This window comes from Neurospora crassa, linkage group VII (assembly GCF_000182925.2).
Source record: "Neurospora crassa OR74A linkage group VII, whole genome shotgun sequence".
Taxonomy (NCBI): Eukaryota; Fungi; Ascomycota; class Sordariomycetes; order Sordariales; family Sordariaceae; genus Neurospora; species Neurospora crassa.
The window spans coordinates 2,025,919-2,038,128 of NC_026507.1; the positions used below are offsets into that span (position 1 = coordinate 2,025,919).

The following is a 12,210-nucleotide window of genomic DNA, read 5'->3' on the forward strand; positions in this document are numbered from 1 at the left end:
GGTGCAGTGACTAAAAGACTCGAGAAGCCGAGGCACACAAAGACCTGTGATCATCCGATAGCATGCAGGTGGCATCTGCTAAAACACAACACCGAATCTGCGGATCCGACCATCCATCGTTAGGTTTGCAATTGATTCGTTGCTCTTTTTCTTCACGTTCTTCATGCATTCCAGCGTCCTTACCAACGGCGGGAAAAAAAAAAAAAAAAAAAAAAAAAAAAAAAAAGGAAAAAAAAAAAAAAAAAAAGCCGAGATGTTGTCGACAAGAGACGGAGACGGATGGGTAATGTACATTTGACTTCGGACGTCGTCCTTCCGTTGCATGCGGCTGGGCCCGGGTCCCCGGGGGCGATAGCTTGAATTCCCATTCAGACCATCATCATCCCAGCCGGATAGGCCAAAATCCCAAGTCAGAGGCTAGCAATCCCAGCTTTGGCAAAAGCGCAAAACAATCCAAAGACACGCCCGGGGACCCTGCAGTCGTGGGGTTGCCAAGGGGCCGCCTGTCAGGCACGTTCAAAGCTCCGCCAGTGTTCACCGTTGTCTCTGATCAAGACTCTTTCACTGACCGGGCATCTCATCCTGCCCTGGGCTTCCATAATTCCACCAACCAACCTTTGGTGTTGCACTGTATACCTTAGGTGCAGCCCTTAAAGTACCCAACCAAGCGCGGCTTCCTTATCTCCAAACTTTTTTTCAACTTCTCTTCTTGCTTTCGGTTTGCATATCCTTCCGGCAAGGGGCACATTATACATACACTAGGGTGCGTATACTTGACTGACCGTCTTTGCGCCGCCCCCGTTCTCTGCCGATATGGCTTCAAGTAAGTTCAGATCCCGTCTTCCGATGTAGGTATGGGAGACTACGTACAGAATGGCATACACCCCAAACGTGACGTCAAACCAAGTTGGTTCATGAGCCGCAAACCTGCATAAAGTTCGCTGACACACCCGGAATCTGTTCCGCGCAGTACCCCTACAAGTTACCATTCCCGCGGTAGCTGCTGTTGCTGCTTACGCCAATGCTCGATTCCTTGCTTACTACGACCTGGAACTACTCAGGGCCATCGTTCCTACCGTCCTCGGCGGTGCTTGGAAGCGCTACCGGGACCGTGTGAATCTCTTTTACCAACTTGAGAACCTCGCAACCACCAAGTCGTCCGAAAACAGAGTGTTCCTTCGGTTCGAAGACCGGGCATACACGTATGCGCAGGCTTATGATACAGTCCTGCGCTATGCCAACTGGCTCAAGGACCGGCGCGGCGTCAAGAGGGGCGATCTCGTTGGCTTGGACTTTCAAAATACCGATACTTTCATCTTCCTCGTCCTCGCTACATGGGCCATTGGAGCGTCGCCGGCGCTGCTGAATTACAACCTTACCGGTAACCCGCTTATTCACTGCGTGAACAAGTCAACGGCGCGGTTGGTCCTGGTCGATCCCGTTGTTGCGGGCAATGTCAGTGAAGATGTCAGGTCGGCTTTGGGGGGCGTCATCTTCGAAGTCGTGACGCCAGCGCTGGAACAAGAGATGTTGGCGATGGATAGCGTCCGTCCTGCGGATGAGCTGAGAAGCGGATTCAAGGACAAAGACATGGCGATGCTTATCTACACTAGCGGTACGACTGGCTTGCCCAAAGCTGCCATTATCTCATGGGCCAAGGCTGCCACTGTTGCCAATTTCACCTTTCGATGGCTCGGCACCAATGTGAACGACGTGTATTATACGGTAAGTCTCCTTGCAAGATTTGTTACATCACTTCAACTCATACTTTTCTCAGGCCATGCCTCTTTACCACAGCACAGCCATGCTATTGGGCTTTGCTCATACTTTGGCAGCAGGTGCCACTTTTGCCATGAGCCGTAAGTTCTCGACTTCCGGATTTTGGAATGACGTCCGAAAACACAATGCCACGATTATCCAGTACGTTGGAGAGACGTGCCGGTACCTCCTATCGGCACCTCCCATTATTGATCCAGTTACTGGTGAAGACCTTGACCGCAAACATAGAGTACGCGCTGCCTTTGGAAACGGACTGCGACCAGATGTATGGAACCGATTCAAGGAGCGTTTTGGAATCGAGACGATTGCCGAATTCTATGGCGCGACCGAAGGCACTTTTGCGACATGGAACAAGAGCCGAAACGACTTCAGCATGGGTGCAGTGGGGCGAAGCGGTAGTCTCTACAACGTTATCTTTACAAGAGAGGTTGCCATTGTCGAGGTGGACCATGAAACCGAGCTTCCTCGCCGAGATCCCAAAACCGGGTTTTGTACCCGAGCGCCCCGCGGAGAGCCAGGCGAGCTGCTCTTCAGGTTACCGCCTGGCGATATCAACTCTCGCTTCCAGGGCTACTATGGCGATGAGGAATCAACATCGAAAAAGGTGATGAGGGATGTGTTTAGCAAGGGCGATGCCTGGTTCCGTACCGGTGATGTGCTGCGCTGGGATAACGAGAACCGAGTTTACTTCAGCGACCGTATCGGCGACACTTTCCGGTGGAAGAGTGAGAACGTCTCGACTGCTGAGGTTGCCCAGGTGGTTGGCTTGCATCCCGCGGTTCTCGAGTGCAATGTCTACGGCGTCCAGGTGCCCAGCCACGAGGGTCGCGCGGGCTGCGCCGCCGTGGTTTTGAAGCCGTCGTGCTTGGTGCAGACAAGCGGCGAGGCGGCTAGAGCACCTAGGCCAACCGACGACACCGTTAAGAGTCTAGCTGAGCATGTCAAGAGGGGGCTCCCCAAGTACGCCTTGCCTCTGTTCCTGCGCGTAGTGCCGGAGGGAGGCCTCCAGGCGACAGGTACGAACAAGCAGCAGAAGCACAACCTACGGAGCGAGGGCGTAGATCCGGCCAGGACGGGTGAGGATGAAGTGTTCTGGCTAAGGAACGGTACGTACGTCAAGTTCGGTGTAGCGGATTGGAAGGAGCTTAATGCAGGTAATGTGAAGCTTTGAGATGGGCTGGCGTTGGTTTTGGCGCAATCTTTACAAATGGGTTCAAGTTGAATAAAAGTAATCAGGAGTCTGGCTATAATTATCATGGAAAATCACACCCTCCCAACCACCCCGACATGGGTCGGTTGCCCAGAACACATTACCGTATCGCAGTGAGACATATCTCATGGTTCTCCTTATTCCGCTTCAGGCCTACTTTAAATGTTCTTTATTGGCAGCCACGACCAGCACTTATACCCAAGCTCCGATGCCACTTATTACAGCCCGGAGCCAAAACAATCCTTCGCCATAGCGGACGTTAATCGGGAGCTCCGGTGGTGGCACGGGTGAGCAACTGCCGTGATCTGCCGAATTATCAACTGTCCGTAATGTGGATGTTTTGTTGGATAATCGCCGGCAAGCGGAAGCTCTAGTGATGAGAATCACCCGTGGCCGAGATGAGTCGGAGATCGAATTCGTAGTTATTGCCTAGGCAAGACGATGCAGCTGGAAGCGCCGCCTTCTCAACCATGTCCTCTCCACTTGATGCCGAGCTCGCCATTGATCCCGACACCCGGAGACTTGGAACCAGGCACACCATCGGACACCCTTGTTGTTTCCGGCTGTCGGCCTCCACATGTGCGGACGCATGCTTTTCCCCGCCCGCCCCTGGACGGAGCACGGAGAGGGCTTCGGGAGGATCCGGTACTTGTTGGCTACACAGTAGACTCACCGCGAAGCATGCTTGACTCTACCTCCATCCTTTCAGCATATGTTGGATTCAAAGCGGAAACGCCATAGGCGATTGAACAAACAAAAAATAGAAAGGCTCAAAGGCAAGCATCAAAGAAGTTCACGAGCCTGCGAACTGAATTAACAGGAATGCTCTCCCCCACACGGCTCATGACCGTTGCGTGAGCGAGCACCAAATGACATAATTGTTATAGCTAGTGTTGGCATCCAATGAGAGATGCAGGTGATTGCGCAATGAGCCGCCAGGCCGAAAGAGGGAGCGATTGCCCCTCGTTCCTCAGGGCATCCTCATGGAGGGGCCAAATACACCCCGCGTTTTGGAGCTCAAAAAGAGACAAAAAGGTTGTCTTGGCTCGCTTTGGCTTCATGTCATGGTGGCAGTGGTGTGTGATTGTGTGAGACACTACAGCAAAGACTTTTTAATTGTTGGATTTGGTTTGGGATGAGGCACTGCAACAGTTGATGGAGAGGGGGATGGGATGGCACACAGCCGGGAGTGCAGCGGGAACCACATGTAATCTTCGGGGAGCATGTATGGACGAAGAGACGAGGGGGTATCCCGACTGAAGAGCTGCCCCGGTGGAAACAAACGAACTCGTGAGAACCTCGATGAGTTCTTTGCTACGTATGTAAGAAAGTGAGAGCTGTACTGTACAGAGAGCGTGTAACCTTGGTGGCTTTTGCAATACGTAAATACACTCCCTACTTGTCAATGCTTTCTAGTCGTTACAAGACCGAGACAGTCATGATGTTCATCTGGTTAGAACTGGAAGCCTTTCGGCGGCGACATTGAGGGATGTGATAGATTCCGGAAGCTAAAAGATGTACGTACTTCTGCGTGTGTGTGTGTACATGGCGCGAGCTGGAGCTGCCCGGGGGGATTAGTCAAACCGCAAAGTACCATAGAAAACAAGATGCTTTTAAATGCCTCCGCCGCCCCTCATCCAACTTGCATGCTCTGATTTATTTCAGCTTCTCTCTTCTTTCATCTATTTCTGCTGTTTTTCTGAGATACCCATTCCTCTTTTCCCACCACACAACATAATTCACAATGGCCTCCACCGACCGCAACGCTCCGTAAGTCCTCGAGCCTCCTTCGTCATCACTGTCCACAAAGCTCGTTTTGCGCGGATGAACGACTGACCCGTGATTCCCAATGCAGCCTCCGCCTGGGCACCATTGCCCCCAACTTCCAGGCTGACACCACCACGGGTCCCATTGACTTCCACGAGTTCATTGGCGACAACTGGGTCATCCTCTTCTCCCACCCCGAGGACTACACCCCCGTCTGTACCACCGAGCTCGGCGAGATGGCCCGCCTCGAGCCCGAGTTCAAGAAGCGCGGCGTCAAGCTGATCGGTCTCTCCGCCAACACCCTCGGCAGCCACGAGGGCTGGATCAACGACATCAAGGATGTCACCGGCTCCCAGGTCCAATTCCCCATCATTGCCGACAAGGAGCGCAAGGTTGCCTACCTCTACGACATGTAAGTATACCCACCACATCTCACAGATAGGGAGGGGGGTTTTGGGGAAAGTGGGCATCGAGTTGCTGACACTCTGTTCTACAGGCTCGACTACCAGGACACCACCAACGTCGACGAGAAGGGCATCGCCTTCACCATCCGCTCCGTCTTCGTCATCGACCCCAAGAAGACCATCCGCACCATCCTCGCGTACCCCGCCTCGACCGGCCGCAACTCCGCCGAGATCCTCCGCATCGTCGACTCCCTCCAGACCGGCGACAAGCACAAGGTCACCACCCCCATTAATTGGGTCCCTGGTGATGACGTTATTGTCCACCCTTCCATCAAGGGAGAGGAGGCCACCCGTCTCTTCCCCAACCTCAAGGCTGTCAAGCCCTACCTCCGCTTCACTCCCCTTCCCAAGGACGCTTAAGCGTAGGGCGGACGTGGCTTGTCTGAAGTGTGCTGTGACGGTGTTGGGAGGCTGGTTTGGGGACTGGACTTCTCTCTTCTTTTTCATTCGCTCTCAAGCGTAGTCACCCAAAAACAACAATGAACAAACAGATAATTGAAATGAAATAAAAAATAACTAATGACGAACAACAACCGCTCCTGACTGCTGCACAGCTGGCCGTCTCTGGCAATTAATTTGATAAAAAGGCATTGTGCTTAAGTGATTCACTTGGCCTCGCAGTCTTCGACTTGCTGGTCTTGGCCGCCTGGCATGCTGGCTGTCGAGCATATGTCACGGATGGGCAGTTACGTGGGAGTTCGAGAGATGGCTTTCACACTGGCCTGGGTTAGACGTTGGCATGCAAAGATGATTAGGCCTCGCAGGACTGACAGCTTACGTCTTTGTTCTATAATGGTTATTTTGTTTTTCTCTTCTTGTTCTTTACTGTACTGTATGGATGCTAAGAAACATGCAAGTCGTGACCTCGATATTGGAAACAAAGGTTGCATACGAATTCAGGGTTGGCACGAATCAGTATAACCGACGGTTATTATACTATTTAGTGCATGCGGCATGTGTTAGACCCAAGGGCTACGGTAGATGATTGGAATCTCCAAATTTTTTGTTAGAAAGAATCCACATGGAAAAGGGGCCTAATCACCAAGTGATGCCATGCGGAACGCCAATACTACGCGGTCAACGTTCTGATGGGTGATGTTGGAAGGTTTGACCGAACCCGAGAAAGATAAGTAAGCATAGCAAGCGCGCTGGCATGGTTCGTTTCCTTTGGTTAGCTATTCCGTCGCTTGGTGTTTCGTATCCCTAAAGGGGAAATGTCCCGATGACGCCGGGGGAAGTGAGAGTAAAAGTGTGAACCTTGTTAGCCACGAGATAGCGGTAGGGATGTGAGGTAAACCGGAAACTGGGTGGGATGGCAGTGGGTGTCAACGGTTCAATTAAAGGAGGGGGCCGAGGGGAGAGTGTCCTGTATACCTAGGATATGGTGGTATGCCCGTGAAACAAAGTCAAAGATGATGACAGCTGACGCCAAAAAAGGAGAGAGGAGGAAGACCTATTCTTGTGTTGTGCGATTGCGGACTTTGGAGAGAAACTGAACTCGGAATGGTTGACGAGAAACGGGAACTTCAAGATGTCAGATTGTGCCGAGTGTGGATCCTTTTCCCGAGGGAGTCCCTGAGAAGTTCTTGGCATTGCTTCTCGAAGGCGGACGACTTTGCTGCGATTTGTCAAGAAAAGCGCAGCTCCAAGCCACCACCTGATTCGTGTGGCTCTCTTTGTCGAAGGTTGCAGCATCGAATCCACCCTTTTGTGTGCCTTGGGATCCATCGTCCACGAGAACCACGCGGAGCGTCGTGTCAATCCCTAGCGCGACTGACGCCTGCCCCTGAATGGCCTATCTTGCGACCATGTCGAAAAGGCAGTGAAGACATGTCGAGTAAGGGAGAAGAGAGTTTTCAAATTTCATGTGGGTTTTTCCCTGGGACGAGGGGGATCTCTGCGGGCCTATACCTCCACATACCTTTCCTTTTGGCATATAGTATTAAAGCAAAGTTGATTGATGAAGGGGGTTTCAGTTCGGCGACTCTTCAACCCGCAGGGAATCAAAGAAAAGAGGAAGAGGTTGTAGCAGCTAAAAGCAACCCCATTCCCGTCCGCAGTCCCTTGTCTAGTACTTTTAGGTACACTGCACTACTGTCCGACTTCACTTCCATTTTCTTTCTCTTGCACCAAACGGCCGACGAGTGATCTCCGCACCTTGCATTACCTACCTACTTATCTCCTGCGATCCTTTATACACGCGGGCGCACGAACCGGGCAAACCGCTTACAAAGTCTAGAACTAGACTAGATTCCTGGTCCATAGAGCTAGGTAGGTGGTAGGGTACCTAGTCGTTGTACTTTCCTCCGTCCTCTCCCTTGAACGCCGAGTCCGTGCGGCACCCTGCAAGAACTCTACCACCGACTCTACCTGCACACCGGTGCGCGCTCTCTGCCCCGACCACTTCGACTGAACGTGTCAGTATTGCGTCTTTCATCCCTCCTTTCTACTCTCGTCCGTTGTTTTGTCCCGCCTGTTCCATCCCATCTGTTCGTCTACCCGTTCGCCTGCGCGTCAGCCCCGCCGCCGCCCGTACAACTGAAGTAGAGGTATACGCTCGACGAAGCCCTGGTTACGGAGGGACACCAGATCGGAAATCAAAGGAAGCATTAACTTCGTCGCAACATCAATTTCATCTTCCATCTTTGGTTACGTCAGAACAAACACCGACCCTACGGTACATCGTCGCCTTGCCACCTCTGCGACGATTTAATCAGGTACGCTTCGCATTACCCATTTCCCATCTCAAATTGGTTGATTCCACGGCCCCTGATCCCTCTCTTCGTTGTCGCCCTTCCATATGCCCATCTCGTCACTGCCTTCCAATTTCTACGCTGTGCCATTGCGCAGTCCCCCCATGATCCACGCCGCCCTTCCTGCCAGGTTGGAGGTGCCTGACACTCGCGGCCTCTCCGAGTTCCCACTGCCCGCACGGCTAATCCCCACAACATGTTTGGGTTTCTGCTTCAGGTCGGCCGGCCAAGATTCCCTTCTTCGCTGTTCCCCTCGCATTCCTTTCCATGCTGGTAGGGAATATGGCTGCTAGGCTCATGGCAAAGGCCGCGGAATGGTACGAGAGTCTTGAGAACTTACTCGGGGCAGCCTGGTGTGTCTAGCCCCTGGGCTCCGTCCAAGGTGTGAATGCTCCCAGGATAGCCATCGCTCACCTTGACCCATTGTCCCGGAATTGACTCCTGTCTGTGCCTCAACGGCGGACCCAACGGATCCTGGACTTTTCCCTCCCACTCTTTTCCTCGGCTGGACCCGCGTTTGTCATTTGCCAGGTGACTGCATCTTGGCTCGCCCTCACTTTTCTCGGATTGTGCCGTCGCCCTCCTGCACTGCTCCTCTTTCACATGACCTTTTACTTCCTTGGACTTCTTGTGACTATGCCCATGTCTTGTCGCCTGTTTCACTCTCAAGAGCCTTTTTGCATAGATAGTTTTGCGCTGCAGGCGCAGCAACTGTCGAAATGGCGGGCTTTGGACTGACATCGCCGACTTCAGACCAGCAGCCGCCGAGTGCTTTCGACCTCAGTCGCTTCTCCGATTCCGAATCCGAGGAACAGACCTCTCGTTCTCCTGCAAGGACCCCGTCCGAGTTTTTGTCTTCAGCTTTCCGCGGCATCAAAAAGATCACTCCCGGCCGGGAGGAGTTTGCGAGGCTCACGCGCCAACCTTCACAGCTCGGTCTACGACGACCCGCTGAGTCTAACATTCCCACCGCAGAGCGACCGTCCATATCGTCTCCTATCCATATAAAGTCTCCAAACCCACTCCAGGCGCAACATGCACGGAGCCTGAGTCTCCAAAACAGTCTTGCAAAACCTTTACCGGAACCTCCTCCACCGACGCTCTCCCCAACGAGCCCATCAACGCCTACGCCATTCACTCAACCGCCGCTGGAAACGATTGTGAACGCAGAAGAAGACTGGATGGACAACAATCGAATGAGCCCCATGGATTCGGCATCATCGATGGAGATGGGAGGTGGCGGCACGTATATGAGATTTCAAGAGACTGCACGACAGGATGTTAGCATGAGTAGCAGTCAGAGCAGCTTCGCAAGTGTTCACAGATCAGAAGGGGGAGATGGACGCCATGAAAACTCGACGCAGAGGAGTAATGGGCCAATGTCGGCCGGCCCCTCCCCCAACGGTGGCCCAGGGAGGTCACAGGTAGCGGGTGGCGGTGGGCCGCAACCAATGCCCTCGCCATCACAGCATTTGTCGGGTTTGATGTGCAACGTGCACCGGACAACAGGCAGAGAGCCGCCGCCTTTGGTTGGTGCTACTACGACAGTCTTGGGAGACAAACTATTCGTATTTGGTGGAAGGGTACTGTCGAGAAGCAAGCCAGCGCCACTGACGGCTGATCTATACGAGTTGGACCTCATCCGACGACACTGGTCTAAAATCGAGGCGACCGGAGATGTTCCCCCACCTCGGTATTTTCACTCCATGTGCGCCCTCGGCGACACGAAACTCGTCTGTTATGGCGGTATGTCCCCGATATCAAGCCAAAACACCATACCACAGGATCAACAACCCGAGGTCAAGGTCATGTCGGATATATACATTTATGACGCACCCACAAGGAAGTGGACCTTCGTTCAGACACAAGAGGCTCCCCAGGGACGATATGCTCACTGTGCATGCATTCTCCCGTCGTCGGCCGCTTTCGCATCTCACAGGGCCCCGTTCTCAGCGCTTCAGCATAATCCTTCATCGGGGAACCCCAATGAGGGCCGCATTGGAATCAACATTGATGGGACTGGCGGCGCAGAAATGGTGGTTATAGGAGGCCAAGATGCCGCAAATCACTATATTGAACAGATCAGTGTCTTCAACCTGCGAAGCCTCAAGTGGGTTTCAACGGAACAACTGGGCAAGAGCTGCGGTGCATATAGAAGTGTGGTTGCTCCCCTTCCACCATCCCTCGCGGCAAAAATAGGCAAGCCACACCCGGTTAGCGGACGGCCGGACCCAGGAGCTACTTCCCAGGAGGCCAAGGATGCCGGCTCTAGCATGCTGATTTACAGCAACTACAACTTTCTCGACGTTAAGTTGGAGTTGCAAGTAAGATCGAGTGATGGAACCCTTGTCGAGACGACGATGAAAGAGCAATACAGTCCGCCAGGATTACGATTTCCCAATGGAGGAATCATCGATCACTACTTCGTGGTTAGTGGCACCTATCTCACCTCATCGAAGCAGGAATATGCACTCTGGGCGTTGGATCTACGGAACCTCAGCTGGAGTAGAATCGATGCCGGAGGGGCTGTTTTTAGTCAAGGAAGTTGGAACAGAGGCGTGTTGTGGAACAGGAGGAACACGTTCGTCGTCTTGGGTCACCGAAAGAGAAGCCTTGTGGATGACTATAATCATCGGCGCATCAACTTCAGCAATGTCTGCATGGTAGAGCTGGAGGCCTTTGGATTCTATGACAATCCTCGGAAAACGGCGCCCATGAGCGGCTTCGTCAGTGCCAGTAGTCCTTATACCGGTCCTGGTTTGAGTCTAGCCCGTAAGGCGGGCTTTACTGCCGGCGGTAGACAACACAGCCGTGCTGCCGAAGAGCTCGGAGAGAAGGCGCTTACGATGCGGGAATTGGCGGACATGGATATTCTCTGCATAGGCGGTGAACGGATACCTGTCAACTCTAGAATCATTGCAAGGCGATGGGGGCCGTATTTTGTCCAGCTGCTCCGGGAAGGGACAGCCTGCCAGGATGGTAGCGACGTCATGACACTCAGATCCAACTCCATTTCGGCGTCGTCTGGTATGGGCCGCAGCTCCAACATGACACCCACGCCCGGAAACAGAAATACGATGGAGAGCCAGATGTCGGTATACTCGGGTGGTAGCTCAGCTGGCAAGCCGCCCAGCACCGCCGCCACATCCGTGGCGGGAAGCATCATGTCACCAACGGGTGTAGACGCTGCCGCGCTCAACAGTGCACCAACACCGCGTACTCTTGCGCCTAATAACCGACCACGATGCCTCTATCTACCGCACACCTTCCTCACCATCCAAGCACTTCTCCACTTCCTCTATACCTCCAGCCTCCCCCAGCCTACCTCGCCGTTGTGCACTCCACAGATTCTCTGCAGTCTTCTTCAAATAGCGCGGCCGTATCGAGTGGATGGTCTCCTTGAAGCGGTGGTGGAGCGCCTGCATAACCTACTTGACAGCCGAAACGCAGCCGCAGTCTTCAATGCCACTGCCATGGCCGCCGGAGGCGGACGTGGCATTGACGGTACCCTCAACCCCAACTTCTTCCCGCCTGCCGACTTGGATGGACTGGCTAGTCCGGTCGGATCAATGCCGCCTTCCGCAAACGGCAGTGAATATGGTGGCGGCGGCAGTAGCCTTGCTGCAAGGACTGCCGCATTGCATATCAATACGACCGGGCTTCAGCAGGGCAGGAGGCCGCCTGACGAGGAGTTGAGCGCTACGAACAGCGTGAGTGGAAGTGAGTGGTCAGAGATTGGGGAGCATGAGAGGGAACGAGGAGGTGAAATCTGGTCTGGAGAGCTAAGCAGCGTGATTGGTCTGCAGAAGAGAGGTTTGAGGGGGCTAATGGAGGGTCGGAGGATGAGAGAGCGGACGGGAACGAACCCTGGGATGGGACTGGGAGGGCCAGGGCCGTCGAGTGGACATGGAGGTCCCGGAGGACCGAGCCTTTACGGATCAACTCCTACGGCGACATCTTCAATGCAACAAATGCAACAACGTGTCGGGACGGGGATGGGTGGTCCTTGAGCTTTTGTCTGAAGGATCCAAGTAGGTGAGGTGAACGGATAGTACAAACTTGGCATGTCGTTGATTTACCCGGGGATTTAGCGGGCATTTAGGAGGCGGTGGCTATGTGTGGGAGCCGGAAGTTTATGTGGATGCCATATACCGATAGATGTTTAGTAGATATTGAATAATGGATAAGTCCAAAACATGCATGGCCGAGAACACATCACTGGGCAGTGGATGAATAA

The 12,210-nt window shown here is 53.4% G+C and overlaps 3 protein-coding genes across 4 annotated transcripts; all 3 read left to right on the top strand.

Moving 5' to 3' along the window:
- The first annotated feature begins 117 nt into the window (after positions 1-117).
- Positions 118-3,685, top strand: NCU06032 (long-chain fatty acid transporter). Its single transcript, XM_954529.3, has 3 exons — positions 118-823; positions 971-1,725; positions 1,778-3,685. Exons 1-3 carry the CDS (start codon positions 814-816, stop codon positions 2,948-2,950), a joined length of 1,938 nt encoding a protein of 645 aa, XP_959622.3. The 5' UTR covers positions 118-813; the 3' UTR covers positions 2,951-3,685.
- A 543-nt stretch (positions 3,686-4,228) lies between these two features.
- On the top strand, positions 4,229-6,234 carry rhd (rehydrin). The gene is made up of 3 exons (XM_954528.3): positions 4,229-4,759; positions 4,845-5,168; positions 5,253-6,234. Exons 1-3 carry the CDS (start codon positions 4,734-4,736, stop codon positions 5,578-5,580), a joined length of 678 nt encoding a protein of 225 aa, XP_959621.1. The 5' UTR covers positions 4,229-4,733; the 3' UTR covers positions 5,581-6,234.
- A 1,048-nt stretch (positions 6,235-7,282) lies between these two features.
- Positions 7,283-12,182, top strand: NCU06030. Of its 2 annotated transcripts, XM_011396919.1 has the most exons (2): positions 7,283-7,937; positions 8,727-12,182. In XM_011396919.1, exon 2 carries the CDS (start codon positions 9,155-9,157, stop codon positions 11,981-11,983), a length of 2,829 nt encoding a protein of 942 aa, XP_011395221.1. In that variant the 5' UTR covers positions 7,283-7,937; positions 8,727-9,154; the 3' UTR covers positions 11,984-12,182. The 2 variants fall into 2 exon arrangements, with proteins under 2 accessions (XP_011395221.1, XP_011395220.1); XM_011396918.1 differs by having other exon boundaries at positions 7,904-12,169.
- The last annotated feature ends 28 nt before the right edge of the window (positions 12,183-12,210 follow it).